Source organism: Haplochromis burtoni, unplaced genomic scaffold (genome assembly GCF_018398535.1).
Source record: "Haplochromis burtoni strain Fernald_Lab_line unplaced genomic scaffold, NCSU_Asbu1 Contig_94, whole genome shotgun sequence".
Taxonomy (NCBI): domain Eukaryota; kingdom Metazoa; phylum Chordata; class Actinopteri; order Cichliformes; family Cichlidae; genus Haplochromis; species Haplochromis burtoni.
The window spans coordinates 1,881,600-1,903,099 of NW_024582455.1; the positions used below are offsets into that span (position 1 = coordinate 1,881,600).

Consider the following 21,500-nt stretch of genomic DNA (forward strand, 5'->3'; position numbering starts at 1 on the left):
AGACAAATACAAGACATTTGTAATATACATATATTCGGGAATGTGCTGTTATTACTGATAATTATAGTAAATCCCACGCACGCATGCTGTTAATAACCACCAACCATCTCACAGTTAAAATACCAACTTAAGCCGGAGCAAGATGTAAAAATTCTTTTCACCACATTTATTAGTCTGTACGCGTAGGCTAGCTCTTCACACTGAAGTCAGCCCTGTGAATCCTATTTCCTCACATTCGCATCGGCAGAGCTGCAGACGTTTAGCTTCGGGCTCGTTTTTGCGCCTGTCTCCGCATCTTTTTTGATCAAGAGGAGATCTGCAGTGTAAGTAACAGTTAAGAAGAAGGAATAGGGAGGACCAGAGTAGGAGGTCGGCTCGGGTGAAAGAAATTTCCACGACATAACATCATATGACCGTAAGTTGTCCTGCTTGCCATCTCCCCAACAATACATTCCAGATGGCTGCAAACTCAAACACTAAACTGGGAACAACTATGTGCTTTTTTGGCACCGGGCCCCTTGTTTGTGTAGGCTACACTGAAGTGCTTACGAGTTTTGCGTGGGTTCATAAAGGGAGTGGGATTTAATTTGTGCCATTGATTTATAGATTTATTTTGATGCTCGCCAACCCACCCCCTCTGTCTGGCTCTCATCTTTTTTTCCCCCCTCACTGCAGATGGTTCTAGTTTTGCAGGGCTAGGTCACAGCTATGCAACGACTTCATCATTTCAATGTTTGGCAGTTTCACGGCCCTAATGTGTCTCTCTATCATTAAGTGTTTACTACCAGATAGTTTTGTTCATTTCACGCCACGGTGCACATCATGAGAAAGCCCATCAACCTGCGTTCACATGTATTTTCATTGTAGCCTGGATGAGTTCATTTAGTGCTTTAACTTAGATGAGAAAACTGATACTAATGAATATTATCTTTCCATTAAATAATTACAGCAAGCAGCAGGTTAGTGAACGCTAAAGTTACACTAGAGAAAACAATAGAGGGAGACCAAGGCGCAGCTAAAATTATTGCAGCTGTGTGGACTGAACTTCTCTTGAATCCAGAATAAGAAACATCCACTCATTATATGTGATGCTGCTGTATAAAATATGTGAAACCGCCGATGAAAACTTCATGTAGAAATTCAAAATGGAGAACTTCCTTCAGGGTCCGGGGCGTGGATCCAAGAGGAATTTTTTTTGTGTCTTATGACACGTGTGTACCAAATTTTATATATGTGCTAAATTCGTATAGGGTTTGGAATTTTAAGGGACCAATAAAATAAGTCAATTCACTCGCGACCTAACACGAGCAACATTTCAAGAGTTTTCAATCATGTTTAGGTTCTCAAATATGTAGTTCATTTTTATATTTAATATAACTGAGCAGATACCCTACTTACCATTGGATAAGCAGTTGGGGTTTTTAAAAATGTATTTACTAATGCATTTTTAAAAAATCTGCATTATTGCTGGATGTTGCTCTCTCTGACTTTCTGCCCTCATGCTTGTATTGTACTGACCTGTGAATCTGTTAAGCTACTCTGCTCCCACACAATTCCCTTTTTATCAAGACTAGACGATGGATGATGAACAGGATCATTTAGTGTGTTATAACTCCAATTCTCTCACCTCAGTACTTCATTCCTCTCTTTTCCCAGTAGTTTTATCTCATATTTTCAAAAAACTTGTCGCAGTATCCTTGGTTCATTTCTGCGTCTCTCCCATGTGGTTTGCCATCGGATGCCAGTGCCATTCGCTCACTACTCCTCCCCCGCTGTCCTAGACCATATGAGGGTGTCCTGTATTCCTTACCCAGTACTTCCTTTACTGGGTCTGTTCATTTACAGGGTCCTTTTACTCATGCCAGACATGAGTTAAGCCACCCCAGCCCCCTTCTACCTCTGCTGTGAGGCGTTATGTAAAGCTCTGTAACCCCTTCGCTCACGCCCGTTCACACCTGCTGCAGCAGTGCTGGGGGCGTGCCAGCCAGGTGCCAGTCAGCTGGCACTTTTCCCACATATGAGCGGCACAAACCTCGACATGTGCGGCAAGCTGCAGATGGGCTTGTGGGTATGTTTTGTCTGTGTATGTGTGTATGAGTATCTACTCTTGGCAGATGGCACATGCCTCACATGCCAGACATGAGTAAAGCCACTTGAGCTGTTGCATTTGAATACTCTGCATTACACAGGGAGTGTGTGTGGTGCACAAGAATGGCGAATTGCAAACACACTTCCGGTACACCAGTCTTTGGCAGCATTACCATCAGGGTGGCAGCAATTATGAGAAGTGACGTGTCCGACTATATATTGAGTATAAATTTGGCCCCGTGGTGGTAGAGCTGAGAGAAGTGTTCTGCCCTTCAGTGTTGAGATCACCACTTTACATATGGACATTGTATGTCTTCAGTGTAAGATTAATGTGCTCTCTTACCCTGTAAAAGCTGGAATGCCGATTTATGGATCATCCAGATGGTAAGCGAATAAAACAAGCTCGATCTTTACTCTTATTAATCCAAGCTATATGGAAGAATACGACATGAGATAAGCATTTCTAATATATTGTTATCTTATAGTAATAATTTTATGCAAGCCTTTTTTTCTAGCACTCTTCCTGGTTTGATATTGCAGATTTACAAACTGGGCCTTGCTCGTGTATCTCTAAGCAGATCCCTTAAACTGTGTAGAGAAAAGAGACCAGTTGTGTTCAGAGATTGAGGACAAGAAAAACAGAATAGACTGACTGCTTAGTCCAATTTGAAACTTTTGACTTGGACAACAAGGAAGCTGATGATGCAGTTAATTTAGTCAAAGGACTCAAATGAGGAAAGAGGTGTTTTTATTGTACTTCAGATGTCCTGTTGAAGCTGGGATGTGAGTGTGGAGGAATGAAAACAGTAATTATTTTTTTAAAGCAGGTCATGTTTTGATGGCATCATGTTTCATTATGCTGGGAAATTAGCACGCGCTAAACAGGCCAGCGGGCTGAATGGTCTAATTAGGGAGCGGAGGGAGGATTGTTCACAGGAGGAGTGGAGAGCACACATGTGTGCTGATTAGCATGCGCTCAGCATTCTTGGTGTTTCTTCGAGAGATGAAAGCGTGCCAGGTGCTTTTGTGTTCATTAATGTTCTACCTGTGCGATTTGTACAGCCTGCGTCTGAATGGAGAATCAATGGAGCATTGTGATGGGAAGTGTTTGTGGCACTGATGTACTGACTGCCTTGTTAGAGATGATTATAACTTAATGAGCTCCAGCCAATCAACGAAATCATTCCCACTTCTCTCATAATACCATATGAAATACAGGACTCTGGTTTCTCTCAAGTGGCATTTCATTCAATTATAGTTTGGCACTTTTGCATTTAAATATTTTTTTAATGTGCCTGACTATTTAATTGCTATTAAATGAATGTAATTAAAAAAAAATATTGTTCTGTGCTTGTGGTAATGACACTCAGGTGGTTGTCATTTTTCCTTTGTTGAGTACAGAGATACTCTATGGCCTTCCAGTTTTCCGAAACTAAACTTGCATCCCTTTCTGTGTCTGCAGTACCAGGGAGCACGTGACCCCGGAGATGAACAAGCTTCGTCAGAGCCTGAGGAGGAAGAAGCCCACCTATGTGCCAGAGGCCAGCAGACCACATCAATGGCAGGCTGACGAGGAGGCTGTACGCAAGGGCAAATGCAACTTTGCTGTTCGGGTAAGTATCTACAGTTGATATTCAGTTAAGCTAAGCCTGATTAATTTATTTTTTTCTTTCTTTTAAGCTCCTAGGACCTGGCGTCCACATATGTGGACATCACATTTTTGGTTGTCTAGACCAAAGTACAAAATCTTGCTCTACAAGGGCCTGATATCCACTTACGAGGACATTATACTGCCTCTGTTTCATCAAAATTTAAAGCAAATATCCTCATATGTGGCTCGCATTTTTCTTAGAAACAAAAATTAGGTTAAAAAAATCTGGTGGTTCTTTGTTTTTACATTCATCAGATCCCAATATGCCCAAATATCAAAGAGAAATTTAAAATGCATACCATGAAAGAGTTTGGGTCTTAGGAGGTTAATGTTAAGTATGAAAAAGCAAGTGAGTTAAGACTATGAGATAATATTTAGGCAAGATCTTATGTGCTAGCAGTGATGCTGGCTAGTGGAGCTGCTCCGAGCGAGCCTCAACTAAAATAGCCTTATCACAAAAACACAAAGTGAGATCACATTTTTACACAAACTGATTGCTGAACTAGACAAGATGGCACCGAATATGCCAGTAATATCAGCCATGTCCTAAATACTTTCAGCACAATCGAAAGCTATATTTACTCTCTTATAGATATCAGAGGGCGGGAAATTACCTAAAGAAAACAAAACCTTTTTTTAAAGTCAAGATGCAAACATGTTTATCTCTGTTATAATGTTGGGCTTTTAAGTGGCTATTTAATGAATTGCATTTTGCCTTTGCTTTGTTTTTAAGCCCTGGAGACTGGCCCTTATTAATAAGTAAAGTCAGTGCTGTATAAATACATTCAGCAATAAAGGGTGCACAAGATTCTCACGTAATTATCACTTTATCTTAGCAGTGCGGTCTGTTAGTGTTAATGCAAAGCTAAGCTAGTTGTTTGCTGCCACCAGCTTTCTTGAAGTCTGAATATTATCTGAATTACAAAAATAAATAAATAAATATATATATATATATGACAGACATATATGACAGAAAAAAAGTGCTGTCAGTGTTAATCTCGTTAAAATGATGTTAACGCCATAACCGCATTAACGCGGCAAATCTCTGTTAGCGAGTTAACGCGGATTGTGCCTGGGCTGGACAGCGCTAATGCGTTGACGCCGTCCAGCCCCACGCACGAGATTAATGCTGACAGCACTAATAACAATAGCATAAATCCTATTATTTCTATTTTGTTCATATTATTACAGTACCTAAAGAAAGCAAATATACTTTTTAATGTAATGCCTATGGTTAGGCTGTGTGATACAGTTCAGGATACTTTGGCTCTGACCTTTGATCTTTATAAGAACCATCAGTAGTAAAGCACTGATCCATATTCTACCTCAGTAGCTGAATGCCTCCCATGCCATAAATGCAAAAAAGGGCCGTCATTAATGGGCCAATTTACTGATAACAAGCTCCGTTCTGAGCATGTACTGTATGGCCATCCTTGAGAGCTAAAGTGATTTGTAGAAGGGCTGGAGAGAGAATGAGGGAGGGAGATGGAAGCCAGAGAAAGAGGAGTGACGATGAGGTAAGGTTATAGATTACAGAGAGCACAGGAAATGACAAGGTGAGGAATGAGGGCGCACAGAGGGTAAGGAGAGACATTTTCAGATTTGAAATGAGAGATAGATAGGACCAGATAAGATAAGTGAAAGGAAAGAAAGACCGCAGACTGAATGGACCAGGAGAGAAATACAAAGCAAAAAGATAAAGGCAACAAAGAAAGCTGAGAGTATAAGAAAAGGCATCGTGTGGGGCTGAGGCTAATGGAAAACGGTTCTGATGGTAATGGTCCAAAGAGCTAGCGATGAGATGGGCACTGAAGTGGAGCTCAGAGCTTTAGCAAGAGATGTAAGCATAAAAGCCTCTGTCTCTTTATATGTTGTTTTTACCTCCATGCTCGCTCAGCCATCTTTCTTTTCAGTGCTTTCTCAGTGTTTTTTAAATTCTAAATGAGTCACGAACTATTAATGCCTTTTCAAAAGCATTTGAACTGTAGCTACCAAAAGAATACGTGTCAGCTCAGCTCACTGCTGAAAGAAACGTTGTTTTTGCAAACTAAAGACTGTGGGATAAAATGGCCCATTGGAAGATTTGCCTGGTGCCTCTCATACTTTACGTTATAGAGCATATGAAGCTCTAGATAACCTTACTTATGTTTTGACTTCAATTTGTGTATAATGGTCATCATTATTTTTATTTTTTCTCTAACAACACGTCTTATTTTAGTAATATATCCAGTTAGCAAGCTAGCAAAGTAAAATAACAGCTGCCAACTGTGATAGTGTAAGGCAGACCAAACTATGTTAGCTCAGCCATTGTGACATTAACAATATTAGCCTGTTTGACATTTTAAAAAGAGGGCAGACACCCCCTCTTTCACAGGTAACATTGACACTAATATAATTCCTGTTGTTTACTATCACAAAATAGTCAGAGTATTTGTTAAGGCAAGTCACAAAATCTAGCTCAGCTCATAGTAAATGGTACATGGACTGGTTCCTATATTGCACTTTTCTACTCTACTGGAGCACTCAAAGTGCTTTATACAACATGTCTAATTCACCCACTTTATTTAATATATAAGTGCTTTATATTTAACAATCACACATTCATACTCTAGTGAATGCATCTGAGAGTAATTTTGAGGTTCAGCATTTTGCCCAAGGATACTTGGGGGGTTGGCGTAATAAGCAAATGCTTCAGCCAATACCTTTTGATTAGCCTTGTCTCATGCTTTCTTGCTTTGTGGTAGATCTTTGTTCTGTATTCATTGAGATATTTGAATGCTAATCAATAAAATCAAATCAAATCAATACTTTGACATGCAGACAGGGACCAAACCACCAACGTTCCAGTTAGTGGATGACCTGCTCTAATTCCTGATACCTGCCTAAACCATAGTCCTAATAACAATTGCTGATTTCAAGCCAGCCCACATTAGCTGATGCTTCAATTTATTGTTTGCTTTTGTCTTTTGGAAAGTCTCATAGAAGGCACTCCATACGTTATCACATCGCTCCTACCTACGTTATAGATTTATTCTCGGCTTATGAGCCCAGCTGCTGCCTGTGTTTCTCAGATCAGACCTTCCTGATTGTTTCCAACTGTTTTTTTGCGTTCACACTATTCACTCCAGCTGAATGAGTTTCATTTGCAAGAAGTTTAAATGAAGAGTCCTGGTGTATCAAACGTTAAAAGGAAAAACCTAAAACCATCTGTTTTTGTTTCGTCTGCAGTACCTGGGGTTGGTGGAGGTGGACGAGTCGAGAGGGATGCACGTATGCGAGGAGGCAGTGAAGAAGCTAAAAGTTGTGAGTAACCCACACACACTTCTAACACACACTTTTTGCTGCATTACTAAAAGTACATTTTGTTGCAGGAAGCCAGTTACAAATATGCACCCAGAGGAATTCAGAAACTTTGCAGAAACTCATTACAGACTCGGTGGCGCAAAGCCAGTGCGCCAGTGTATTGACTGAAGAAATGCACAAATGCACGCACGTTCAATACTTGTTCTTCTTGTTGTTTTCTACTTTTTTACCCCGTTAATTGGCCTCTCTGGTGGGTCCTATTCCATATGTATCTGATGTCACCATAGAAAAGCAAGCAGAAAATGAAACTGGGGCGTACGCATGCTCATGTAAACACATAGTTTGCCCCCCCCTGGGAAGCTGGATTTGGACAGGGAGCGTGTGAACAGAGTGACTCAGACTGGCCGGTGTCAGACAGCCACACACACACAGACACACACTTGAGGTTGTAGAAAGGACAGGCGTGTACAACACAGTTTTCATGTTATTTCTCTGCTACTGCTTTTCTTGACAAACTAATATCAAACTGCACTTTTCTTTAAAATCTAGAGTACCACATTTTCAGCTTTGAATCTGCATTTTCTATCTTATCCCCAGGGAGGCATGTAACTGTATAACTTTATATAACAATTTACAGAAAATCCCTAGAAATTTGTTTTGCTCCATTCTCTATCAACACCAGCATCTTTCTCTCTGCATTTGCTCAAGCTAAAATATTTCTCCCAGAGTTCCACTCTGGCTCCACCTCATCATTTAGCCTCTTCTTCCCTCCATCACTGTCAGATTCTTCACCTTCATTCTTGCTCCCTCGTTCTTTTTGTCAGTGGGATTATGCAAAAATGGGGCTCCTTATCGCGCCTCTGTGGGTTTCAAAGCCATTTCCTGCAGTGCTCTGACTTTCTGTTTCCCTTACTCGCACACACAAACTCCGATGCGGATTCGTGTGCATGTGCACGCTCACAGATTCACACAGATTCACACACGAAGCCTTTGCTTTTTCAGTCTGTTTATTTTTAGCATGGCCCATGTTGAGCGTGTTATTAGCGCTGCCTGGTGCCCACCTCTGGCAAAATGATTCGCAGTGCCAGCTGGCACAGTTTTTAGCTGCTCCCGCCTCTCTTTTCTTAACCCTCCACTACCTCATTTATCCCAGGGATGTCATCATTTTACACAACAGCAGGCAAGAATAAAGGTGGCGTTACAGTCTCGCTCATAAGCTTCAAGTACAATTTAATACTGCTACTTGTCTATAAAGGTTTAAATGATTCAGTGTCCCATGTTCTTTGTCTTTCCAGAGCGGGAAAAAGACAGTAAAAGCAGTATTGTGGGTTTCGGCTGATGGACTCAGGGTGGTAGATGACAAAACTAAGGTAAGAAACGCTTATCTATCATGTGTCTCCTTGTTTTGTCCTTCTTTCTATCTCTCTTTTTATCTATGTTATCACTCACCTGACAGCAAGGGCACGGTGCACAGTCGTGCCTTCTTGTTGTCATGTCTACAGTCTTGTCCACACTAGTATTTTATCTGAGTCTTCAGTCTCAGCCTCTCAAGACAGGCAGAGACACAAATAACAGAGTTAGCCTGTCAAAAAGAAGATATAAAGCCCACTAATGCGCTTATTTCCCCTCTAATACTTCAATTTGAAACATTTTTTCTTCTTTTTGTTGCTCTCATATTTAGTAAAGGCATGCATATGCCATCCTCAGACCACCAACAAAACTCTCATTCTGTCCTAGTTTGGTGACCCTAACAGAGGGGTCCACTGTGTTGCTCCCAGGCTTTTGAGACTCTGTGTGTGTGTGTGTGTGTGTGTGTGTGTGTGTGTGTGTGTGTGTGTGTGTGTGTGTGTGTGTGTGTTTGGTATTTCAGAGCTGGCATATGTGACTCATGATTGCTTGCTAAAGGTGCTTAGTGGGGGAGGGAAACTCAAGTAAACACAGACGCACACATGCACTTGAGGAGTGTCTGGCGGCCAGGGAGGCCTCCTACAGTGAGTGCAGCTCGCTGTGGTTATATTGAAAGCAGAGCACAATAAAGAGCAGCAGAGACAGTGCAGAGAGTAAGCCTGATAGAGCAGCCTCTTTCTTGCTTTACTTTTTTTTTTTTTAATGTGTTTAGAGGCCACACATGACCACACCTCTTCCAGTCTCTCAGTCCCACTCCTCTCCTTCTAACCTTCCTCCTTCCTATTGTCTATCTGTTCTATTGTTGTCTTTCTGTTCTTCAATTCAATTCATTTCATGTCAACTTTATTTACATAGCACCAAATTACAACAACAGTCGCCTCAAAGTGATTTATATTGTAAGGTAAAGACCCTACGATAATAGAGAGATATAGGGAGACAGGATGAAAGCTACAGCCAGAGTTTAATAATAACTGCAGAGTGGTGTGTAAACATATAGAAAGTGAAGAAAGACACTCATTGCATCATGGGAAACCTCCAACAATCTATCTTTATTGCACCATAACTAAGGGAGGATTCAGGGTCACCTGATCCAGCCCTAACTATAAGCTTTATTAAAAAGGAAAGTTTTAAGCCTAATCTTTTAAAAGTAGAGAAGGTTTCTGTCTCCCAAATCCAAACTTGGAGCTCTTCATCGCAGTATTTTTAGCCGGAACAAATATGATATAACACAGCAGAAAAACCCTGGATGCTACCATCAGTAAATATTATCCTGTTTGCTGATAACCTCATAGTGGCTCTTTAACCTCCTAAGACCCGAACTCTTCCACGGCATGCATTTTTAATTTCTCTTTGACATTTGGGCTGATTGGGACCTGATGAATGTAAAAACAAAGAATTAGCAGATTTTTTTTTTTTTACCTAATTTTTGTTTCTAAGAAAAATGAGAGCCACATATGAGGATATTCATTTAAAATTTCGATAGAACAGTAGCAGTATAATGTCCTCGTAAGTGGATATCAGGCCCTTGTAGAGCAAAATCGAGTATTTTGGTCTAAATAACCCAAAATGTGATGTCCACATATGTGGACGCCAGGTCCTAGGAGGTTAAAGTAATAAAAAACTAATAGAAAAACTAAAATAAACCTATGTATTTGTGAACCATAATCAACATATTTGTTTAAATATTGCTGTAACTTTTGGAACTGTAGCAACTGAATAGCTTAAACTGAGAGAAGCCAGAAGTGAGGTTTTGGTTTTTTATAAGATTTAATTGCTATAAGTCAGCGTGTTAGCCAGCTTTAACCTTGAAGCTAAAAAACACCAATATCAGCAAAAGAGAAGAAAACGTAGGTTTTGGTGGAGTCACAAGAGGTTGTTTTCTTTTGGCCTGCACTTTTGTTTCTCTTCTACCACATTACCTAAACAACAGGTTAATTTAAAATATACCTCACCTTCACTGAAGCTGTAAGGCTGAATACAAATTTAAAGCCCTTAGCTTTTGACTTGTAAGACCTAATTTTGCTTTTATAACATGTGCGTCTCACCCATGCTTAGTGTGTTCACACAGTGATATAACACATTCATTTCAAAGGGCATGTGTTTGAATAGAAATGTGGAAAGAAAAAGCAGGCTCACTCGTCATTTATTAATAAACTCCTGCAAAAGCAAGTTCAGTATGTTTTATATTCAATAATTCATAAAATGGGTTTACCCTTACGTAGGAACATTAGGAATTCTAATTGTGCATATTAAGGTTGTCATTCAGCGCTCTACACAGGGTTTTAGCATCCTTTAGCTCAGTGTTTTTATTTTTCAGCTGGTAAAAATACTAAATTGATGGCGTCTTTTTGCTTTTATAGCAAGAAAAAGCTCTAATATTTTTAGCAAGCTGTACACACCTTGGCCAACAACAAACAGTGTGCAGACACAATTAACACACTGAAGCCTGTAAGAGTCAGATATTCCAGTCAGAAGATACTAGAGCCCCAAAAGAGAGAGAAAGGAGAATACTGAACTAACTGTGAGATGACCAAAACGTAATTGTCTGCAACATCTTCACAGGTTAATTACGTGTAAACTATTGATGATAATCATTAAAATAATTTAATACAAGTTTAACTTAATAACTTTTTGTCAGACAATCAGCTTTTATCACTTTCTTCCTGTTTTATTTCATTGCCTGTTCGTCATCCTTGCCATCAGCTAACCTCTGTGAATCAGCTAGTATGCTCTTATTAACAGCCCCACGAGCCTTTATCAGAACCTTTCCCACAGTCTATCAGTATACAGTGGGCTTGTGCATATGTGCGACGTGCATGACCTTCATGATAAATCACCAGCAGAAAGAAAGAGTCAAGTCTTATTCCATTCAGCAGAGTGACTCCTCCGCATAGATGACACAGCCAGAGTCACTGCCGAGCTTTATTCTTCCTTTCATTGATAGAAGGCCGTGGTCTGAGTTACCCACCCCCGCTCACCTCATTACAAATATTCCTCACAAGAGCACAGAGAATTATAAATCCCTAGAAAACACATCAGTACATAAATACAGTATTATGTGTGCGTATTAACACAGAGGAAGTCATACCAGTGATGAAGAAACAGACATGTCGGTCTCTGCTCAGCCTTTCACCTCAGTACCAGCATCCCCCTCCATTCACTAATTGGCCCACACTGAATAGGCTGTTATTCTTCCACTTTTTTCTCATCACATCCCTCTTTCCTTTCTTCCCTTTTCCCATCCTCATCCTCCCTCGTCTTCTCCCCTCGTCCGCCCGTCTCTTTGTTCTCTGTGACACAGCAAGGCAGGAAGGGAGTGTGTGGATGAGTGTGTGTGAATCCTCTTTCTGCCTTTTCTTCTTGCTCACGCCTCTTGTTTTTCTTCTTCTTTCTGTTTTTGGTGAGTCAAAGAGGTAAGCTGAGGGCCCCCTTTATGTACACAGAGAAAGACAGTGGCCCCATCTTAGTCTCTTCTATAGTGACTATACATGCTGAAGCCAGCTGAATAACCCTTTTATTGAAGGAAGGGCAAGTTGTGGAAACATCGCAGAGGTTAAAAGAGGCTTCGGTGTCATTAGTCTGTAGTCTCTGTCTTTGCTGTCATCAGTGGATGTGTAAATAGGTTTATGGGGGGTTGATGGGGTTAAATGAGGTTAAAAGCAGTGTGTCAAGTATTGGATCGGTCTGTGAGCTAGTGCTCCCAGTATTAAAGTGATATTTCCTGTTTTTCTTCAATTAAGCTGCAGTTAGTTTGAGACCCTTCTACCTGCTGGAACAATTCAATTGGCTTTAGTGTAATACGAGCACAGTCAAATGCAATAATCTCCTCTTACTCTGTCTAATTTCCTTTGCCTGCCTCTCTCAGGACCTCATCGTGGACCAGACCATAGAGAAGGTTTCATTCTGCGCTCCGGACCGTAACTATGACAAGGCCTTCTCCTACATCTGCAGAGATGGGACTACAAGACGATGGATGTGCCACTGCTTCATGGCTCTGAAAGACTCGGTGAGTAGACAGTTCCAGATACCCTTTAGGATTTATACGGAAAAATGTCTGTGTTGCTCTAGCTTTTATATATATCAGTGCAAACAATTCTTTCATTTGTGCCCCCCCTAAAAAAAAGAGATCTTGAGGTTTACTTTCAGTATTTTAAAGGGGCTTAAAAACAGGAAGAGATTTGCAGTGGCAACAAGGGACCATAATAATTCAGCAACTTGTATCAACAACAGGTAGTAACGGGCACAGTGCAAGTTTAGTTTTTCAATATAATTTTAATCTCTGCTGTCTAAAAATGCCAGATATTTTCCACTTATGTGAAATAGTGTTTGGTAAAGTTTGGTTTAAACAAAAATAAGACTCATCTATATCATAAAGCCATTGACGCACTCTGGATTTTGTCAAGAGAATCAGGTCTGGACATACACAACTGGATAACTCCACTGCTGAATTAGGTAAAGGTGCCATCTGTATGTATATTGTATGGATATTTGTTAGGAAGCATGTATCCCCCATCAGGTAATGTCTATAGATAGCTACATGAGTGCTTTGGATGTTTCCATTTTCTTATGTAGACATACAGCATTAAGTCACACAAGATACTTGGATCCCAGTTCTAAATTTAATTTATTTACGTTGTTAAAATGTCTGAAGGGGAGTTTTCGTAGCTCTTTTTTTAAATAACAAATCACCGAATAAAAATAAACAGACATTTCACCGAAAATACATCTTCAGTTGTTTTTCATATATTAACACGCATTGCAATCTGTCTGTTAGATTTGTATTGTTTATTGTCATTTATGCTTAGAAATATTTAACCATATATGCTTAGAGGTGTGTAATCAATTGTGTAGTGATAGGATGTGTGATCCTTAATAGTCTGCAAAGACTTTGTGTGCATTCCAGAATGTTCTGGCATTCACACCTACATCCTGGGAGCATGGGAGGGGTTGTACCTTCTCTTATTGTTTTATGGTAGGATAAACATAGCTATATCTGTTTTAGTCTAAGTGCCTTTTGTTTAGATGAACTGCTGGACTTCCAGACCAGCAGGTTTAGGGAAGTCGTTTATGGGGTCACACTCTGACCCCCCCCACACACACACACATACTTACACAACGCACAAGCAAGGTACTCTTTGTTTGTATGTAGACGTCATATGTTAATGAACCTATGTATATTCATGTAACCTCAATAAAAGAGCAGTGTTACGGGGGAGTAGATGAGAGCAACTGGGGTCGAGCGAAGGAACAGCGTTTGTCCAGTTCTCTCCCGTGCACGAGAAACATAAAGAACTTTGCCTACTCGTGTCTTGCTTTGCTGTGTAATTAAATTATCTTGAACGTTCCAGCGAATAGGTTTAAGCTACAAACCTATCACTGTCAAAAAGGTAAACATAAACACAACCCACTCTGTGACAGGTGTCTCAAAATACAGCTGTAGCCAATTAAATGATTGTTTATGAATTTTCTCTACCTGTCGCTAAAATAGTGTCACTGGAATGACCTTGGGATAAGCCGACTGAAATTTATAGACATCTGCGATAGAACGAGTGCTGGCATAGTATATGTGGTTCTAAACCCCACAGTGGTTTCATCAAGTTAGACGGCGAATTGGATTATTAATGTGGATGGAAGAGGACGCAGCACAGACCTGGGGGATTAGGAGAAGGGATTAGATAGAAGCCAGTGGAGTTATCTGCCCATTTGTGTCTCTCTCCATTTCCACCATACAATATCCAAAACTGTGTGCTCATCTTAAACTGGACTCTCTGTTCTGTAATTGCCGTGGCTGTCTTTGTATAAGAAAGAAGCTAAGACAAGCAGCCAGTGTACCAGGGATGGAAAATATTAATGGCTCAGTGTAAAATGCCCTCTGAAATGATTTGCTTTCAGAGGGATAACTTACTTTGACTTTTACTGATATAAAAGTTTCTTTGCAATCCTAAAGAAACTCTATTATGCACAAATACAGAAAAAGGCATTTCAAAATATATATGATAAATCATGATGTTTTGGGACAAGGGAAAGTGTGCAAATGTGTTTTAATGCTGTTTTTCCCCCCCTCTCTATTTGTTTTTGCATCAGGGGGAGAGACTGAGCCATGCAGTGGGTTGTGCCTTTGCTGCTTGCCTGGAGAGGAAGCAGCGCAGAGAGAAGGAGTGTGGTGTGACGGCTTCGTTTGATGCTAGTCGCACCTCGTTTGTGCGAGAGGGCTCCTTCCGCGCCAATTCCTCCTGCAGCCAGCAGGGCAGCAGTAGTGAGCGAGAGGACAAGCTGCAAGAGAAAAGGAAAGGTAGAAGTTTTTTGTCTTTTTTAGCTGCATAGGCAACAATACCACCATGATATTTACATAAAAACTGTCCTGAACAGCAGTAATTATCGTAATCCCTTCTTCTTCCAGACCAGCCCTCTATCATGCCGGCCCTTCCACCTGGCACCGCCTCCCCACCCGAGGGTGCGGCCTCCCCTATGGAGCGACCAGAACCAGGCGGGCCTCATGCCATCCCCCGCCGCCACGCGCCCATTGAACAGCTGGTGCGTCAAGGCTCATTCCGAGGATTTCCGGCCCTCAGTCAGAAGAATTCTCCCTTCAAGAGGCAGCTGTCACTCCGTCTCAATGATCTGCCATCCACACTACAACGCAAGACAGATTTCGAGACCAAGAACCCTGGTGAGTGGAAACATTTTTGATGTTATACTGACAAATGTTGACATCTGCTGACCTCCTGACCCCAGTTCTGTTTGATAGAGGCTGAAGTTCATAACATTGGAATGTGGGGTAGGGCGACAAAAACTACAGCGCTGTTCCTTCGAAGCATGAGAGGAAGCTAGTTTACATCTGTGCCCAATTCACACTTTGGTCATAATAATAAATTTGGTTTTAGTGACTGAATAATAAAGACTATGAGAAGGTAGCACGTGCTTTGATAGGTTAGTAGGTTTAGAAATGTCTAAATGTGTGTTGGATGTGTAATTTGGTAATCAAAATGATTGTTCCGCAGTCACACAAACTATATTTTTCATGCTGACATATCATTAATTTAGATGACATTCAGTGATGGCCATCATTTATTTGTTGCTTCGTCTCCTATTAGCTGAGCAGCATGTTAAGCACCACCTTTTTAATTGTTAGACTGACTGCACCACTACTGAAAGTGCACCAATTATAGTAACAAAGGTGTCTAATTTAGAGCTTTGTGTGAAAGGGGAAGATCCAAAAGTACACTAATGTTTTAGGATACATAGAAAGTTAACTATTTAAGCTATTCTCTGTATGCTGTGGAATAACCATGAATTCATTTCACCATTAGTTTTCTTTAAATCAGTATTAAAGCTACTAATATACTTACTAATGGATCAGTAGCAGGATGGAGGTTTCACAGGCAGTTAAGGATACAACACTGAAAAAAATAATGGCAACAAAATAAATATTTAGTAGTGGTAATAGACAATAAGCTATGTTTATAGCAGAAGGATTTATGATATTAACATGTAGATGCTAAAGACTAATATTAGGCTAACTTCATTCACACTTCATTTTTCTGGAGATGATTTAACCACACTTAATTTACACATGGCATCAAAATACCTCTCAGATACTCACAGGAAAATCAGGCGGGATGTCACTCTTCAAGAAGAAATGGTATCTTTTTTTATTTTTTTTTTAAAGGTACTGCAAACCTAACATTTCCAAGTAATTATTTGTTATTCCAAAGAAGTCAAAGAACATGACTACTGCCTCTACAAACTATCTGCACACGGGGCTGTATTCCACTTGCGTCATGGTTGTTTGTTGGAGGGTTATTACATTTTCCATTTGGCTTGAGCGTGACATCACTGACCCCTGACTGTACACGTCTGAGTAATCATATTACAGAATAAATCATCCGCAGATCTTAGGTGAATTTACATTCATGTTTTCGTGGTGGAGCAGGTGTAATCCTGCTTTTTTCATTTTAATGCTTACCTTCCACTGAATACTTGACAAGGAAAAAAAGAAGCAGTTATGTGAAGTGCTGTTATTATTGCGATAAGTGACAACGCTGACAGCTGCTGCCTGTGCAACTTTGGGAGCTCTTGGCTTTTTTTAAGGGCAATTAAACATAACTGATTTAGCCCAGACAGGTTGCATAAAAAGAAATACACAGTCCCCCCACCCATTCTCTGTGGTGCCACAGGATCAGAGTGCTCAGTAGCAAGGCTGATTACAGTCATTAGAAGAGATGAGAGAGAGTTTTTGATATGACTGGAATACTAAACCACAACAGCCACTCTCATTCACTATATAGTCCATCCTTTTATTTCCATTTCCCATTCGCCAGTGACTGTTACCGTATCCAGGGTGGTGGATATGTTGTTGTTTGAAGCTTTAAAGCTTTTTGGAGGCGTGTCATGAAGTAAAAGTGGACCAGCTAAAAGGTCCTCAATTTCCCAAAGTGTCCTCATTTCAGTGGTCTTGGAGGCACAAACTAGTCCCCACATAGACATATAGACAGGTACACACACACACACACACGCAGATAAAACCTAAATGGTCTCAGCCAATTCGTCTGCCTGCCTTCTCCCTTGTGACTCCCTGTACAATGTGCGTATTGATTTATGCGGTCAATCAGCTGTCCTGTTTAGCCTTCAGCTACTATTCTACCAGCCCTTGAACCTGCCACTGCACTGAGGAAAACACAGAGAATAGGCACACATGTGAAGTGCTTAAAGTACCTCTGAACTCTGAGAGGCACTGACAAGAGCAGGGGGAAAAAGGGATCACAGGGCTGGTCTTTGTGGAACAAAGGACAGAGAAATCTTTGAAGGGAGACCTTACACATGCCTCCAGCGCCCTCTGCGCCCTCCAGTATAATTCAAGGCTTGTAGCCATACAATGCAGACAGTTAAGAGAGATATACATGTATTAGAAGAATGGATTTGAATGGCACACCAGTGCGATTTGCTACACAATGGGCCCATCTGTTGTAAACACGTATTTCTCTTTACTTTACTTGAATCCCGCTCTTGTATTCTTGAATCTGTCTATGTATTCATATTATGAAAGTACAACGCGAAAGAACTCTAACAGGAAGGACGAGGAAAAAACACAAGCATCATTTCTCTGAGGTTGTGAGGGAGGCTCAGAAGACTATGAGCAAGGAATTTTATCTATTTATATCTGCAGTCAGTGGTTTAACCCATGGTTGATGTAAGAAACTTGTATTTTGTTGCTTTTTAGGTCAAACAGTGGCGAGCATCAAAGTATTTAAATGCTCTAGTTTTATGCTTTTGATGCTAACTAGGTCTGTTCAACAATTGTGTATTCCATCTCTTCTTTTCATGCTTTACTCTTTGTCTCATTTCTTTCTCTCTCTTTCCCCACCTCCCCTCGTGTGTCCTTATCTTGCTAATACCAGAGATGGATATGGGATTGCCTGGTGAGGGAGACAGCAGTATAAATGCTCTGTGTAGCCAGATCAACACCTCGTTCACCAAACCATCAGACGAGCTCTTCTCCAACCCTTCCTTGTCTGCAAATGGCCCGCCAACCGGCACCGTGCCCCCTGTTCTGCCTCCCCCACCTGCGCCAATGCAAGGTAAGATGAGACTATAATAGATCAATATTAGTTTTGAATTATAACAAGTGGTGGGCAAGTTTAAGTAAAACTTTTACTCCATCACTTCTAGCCACCTCCTCATGGGTACAGGCGGAAGCTCCTCTCCACTCTCCTCCTCCGGTTTCTGTGGCGATGCAAATGCAAAGTGGCCACAAACGCACGCCATCTGAGGCTGAGAGATGGTTGGAGGAGGTCTCCAAGGCTGTGAAGGCCCAACAGACACCTCCTCCTGGCCCCGCCATCCCCACCATCCCCGGACCTCCCTCCATCTCCAGTCATCAGATGTCCAGTCAGGCAGCCATGTCAGCTGCCCCAGTGTCCACTGTGCCCATGTCCAAACCTCTTATTTCCGGCCCCTCTGCTCTTTCAGGTCAGGCTCCGATGCCCCTCCCACCAATGTCGATATCATCAGTTCCTCTAATACCTGGACCTCCAGTTTCAGGTCCCCCTATGTCTCTTCCGTCCATGTCCATACCCACCATGTCAGGGCCAAGCATGTCTGGAGCCCCCATGATCCAGCCCTCCCTCCCTGGACCTCCAGGCTCACTTCCAAGCTCCATGCAACCGTTCCCTTTGGCTTTTGATAACACTCCAGCCCCTGTGGGAATGTTTGCCAGTCAGCCTGTCCAACCTGCTTTTGTGCCCATGCAGACCTACATGCCAGGTCTAGCAAGCAGTATGACCTATCCCAATGCCAGTGTGCCTGTGGTAGGCATCACACCATCGCAAATGGTGGCCAACGTCTTCTGCACTGCCACAGGCTCGTCGGGCACAGGCAGCACTATGGGCTCGGCCGGAGGAGGAGGACCCAAGGTGGGGACGCTTGGAGCAGTCGGGCAAGCCCATTCCTATCCAGTCCCACCTAGTGCCGTTGGCCACTCTGCAGGTTTTTCAACACCTCCATTTTCATCCACTCCACCTTTATCAACAGCCATTAATGGCCTTGCACCGCACAGCAGCACCACAGTGGCCCTCCAAAATGGGACCTCCAGCACTAGTGGAAATTGTGGCACTAGTAGCAGCTGGCCGCCAGAGGGCAGCCAGCTAACAGCTCCGGTGGTTGATTCCCAAGAGGATGACCGTTTTGAGGCCAAGTGGGCAGCCTTGGAGACAAAACCAGCAGCTCAGCAGCCTGGGAACAAGGCATCAGCTGCGACAGCCAACCCATTTTCCAACAATCTGCAAAAGACTTTTGAGATTGAGCTCTAAGACACACTTGGCCTCCCAAAGCTGTAGCACTCATCCTGGAGTTAAAGCCTCGGGACGCCAGGCACTAATTCCAGCATCTTTGCTTAGAATGGGATGGAGGTCCTTACATTTAGCCTAGGATCCAACCTGTGGCAGCCTAGCAACTTGCTGAATGCCCTCATAGGAGCCTACAATGATCTTGCTTTCTTCATGCTCCAATGAAACATAGAGTAACTTAGCAGCTTGCTGGACTGTAATCTGAGGATCAGGTCTCTAGCTCTCTAGACTTGATGGACTAAATCCTTTCACTCCACCTGCTACCTGCCTCTCCTCCATGCTTTCTCTTCTCACTTCTGGCTTTAATTTACCTGCTGGAAGTCCCCAGATGTACTGCACGTGCCCCCTCCAAGTACAGTGTTGAGGGGATGAAATGCAGTTTAGTACTTTTTTTCTTTGAAAAGGGGACTCCACTCAGATGCATTCCAATCCCATGTTTCTTGGCAATTTTACTTGATTTTGGTGGAGACTTTAGCAAATGTGGTTATGTGACAAGATACGTGGAGAAGCAGAGCAGTGACCTGTTGACCGATGAACAGACTGACGCTGATCTTAGCAAAGCACAGCAGAAGTTCAGACACCTGAAAGGACTAGTCAATGACGTGAGACTCAACCCTACGAATCCAAAAGGAGTTACTGACCAATAGTAGAGATTTATGGCCAAAAGTATTTTATTTATTGTATTTTATTTTTTATTTTAACAGGTTATATGTACTTAAAGATCTAAATCTCAAAGCAGTGTTTCAGGAGCATGATGTTTTTTTATTTCTATCCCCTATATTTATTTTTGTTGAATCATAAAGAGTAGGGAAACTACAGGTAGCAGGTTGTAAACAGTTGAAGGTAAGCACTGTGGGAAACTGAATCATGTAACAGGAACCAAATAACCAGGGCATACAGTAATGTGACATGTGAGACAAGTGTGTATATAGCGGCATGTTTCTTCCACCCATTAGCCGTCAAATAAATATGCTCCACTGCTGCTGCCGAGGCCAGCTGAGTCCGTACGGCTTCACTTTGGCATTGTCGCCCATTTCTGTTGCTAATGCCTAATTTAAAGGGCACTGGGACTTGAAAAATGTCTTCAGGATATCCAGCACACAGACACTCTGGACAATACAGCACAACAGTCCTTTGGACTCCATCTTCACCGGACAAACCCAAGGAACTTTAATAACTCAGTGGATTTAAAAAAGTAAAACTCTGCAACACTGTGCAACTGGTTGGGGGAAAAAGATGCACTACATTCTAACATTCAGAAGTCCTTTTATGTGTTCAAACACAGGGTAAAGTCTCATCATGTACAGTATGATTGTGTATTCACCTCTACTGCACTGCTGTGACGCAGCAGGGCTACACTCACGACTGTAGGAGAAGAGAAACACGAGCAGATATCGATTCAGACGTGTGGGCTGAAAAAAAAGAAAAACAAAACTGGAAGGGTTTCTGATGTCGAAATATTAGGGACAACAAAGATTCAGTTGATTACCAGAGGGGAAAAAAACCGCGGAGAGGAAAGATGAAGGATAAGCTGTATGTGAGAGGATGTTGCAACTGTATACCTTTTAAAGAATGGGATGGAGGAAGTCTGAAGGAAGGAAAATCAGATGTGCGTAAAAAAAACTAAACAAAACAACCCAAGATAAAAGCAAGAGGCAGTTTGCGTGAAAACACTTCGAACAAAGACACATTCATCACCCACGACACGAGCACTGTCTGCCATCTTTGTGTTCCTCAAGGCCAAGCCGCTTTCATTTCAGCATCCTATTCCTCGTCTCTTAAAACCTCAAGAAAACAACACTTCTTAATCATGTGAATTTATGAAAACAATGTTGCTTATTATTATAACTGCAGCCTCATAAACAAGGTTTTTCTCAAACTGTGCGCAACTCCTTATATAGTTAAAACTCCAGTACTGTCAGCAGAGCCTTCAGTGTTTGTCCAAAAGATGCAACCTTACTAAACGTTCAAGCAGGCCTGTGTAATGAAGGGCTTTTCCATGGGTTACTTCTCTATGTTATTTAAACTACAATCTGACCACAGATGCTCCTGCTATGTTCCTTAGGAACTGAATTGTGTTTGGATATATGGACTGCCACTGATTAGATTTCCTGCTCATTAACTCCCTAGAGCTTAATTAGCTTGTTTGGTCTCTTCCTGTGGCCGGCTTTTCAGAGAACCTAAATTTACATGCCACTGGCCTAATT

The 21,500-nt window shown here is 41.7% G+C and overlaps 1 protein-coding gene across 6 annotated transcripts in view; it reads left to right on the plus strand.

Annotated features, from left to right (window-relative positions):
• numbl (NUMB like endocytic adaptor protein) overlaps nucleotides 1–20,959 on the plus strand; it is a 61,949-nt gene extending 40,990 nt beyond the window's left edge. For 5 of the 6 annotated variants that reach the window (XM_014334943.2, XM_042222761.1, XM_014334945.2 and 2 more), the window contains 8 exons: nucleotides 3,551–3,701; nucleotides 6,968–7,042; nucleotides 8,338–8,412; nucleotides 12,315–12,455; nucleotides 14,534–14,741; nucleotides 14,850–15,119; nucleotides 17,848–18,027; nucleotides 18,119–20,959. In XM_014334943.2, coding sequence (XP_014190429.1) covers nucleotides 3,576–3,701; nucleotides 6,968–7,042; nucleotides 8,338–8,412; nucleotides 12,315–12,455; nucleotides 14,534–14,741; nucleotides 14,850–15,119; nucleotides 17,848–18,027; nucleotides 18,119–19,257 — 2,214 coding nt within the window. In that variant the 5' untranslated portion in view covers nucleotides 3,551–3,575 and the 3' untranslated portion in view covers nucleotides 19,258–20,959. Of the gene's footprint in view, nucleotides 1–5; nucleotides 2,473–3,550; nucleotides 3,702–6,967; nucleotides 7,043–8,337; nucleotides 8,413–12,314; nucleotides 12,456–14,533; nucleotides 14,742–14,849; nucleotides 15,120–17,847; nucleotides 18,028–18,118 lie in introns of those variants that run through there. The other variant, XM_005926566.3, reaches the window with a different exon arrangement.
• Nucleotides 20,960–21,500: the final 541 nt, after the last annotated feature.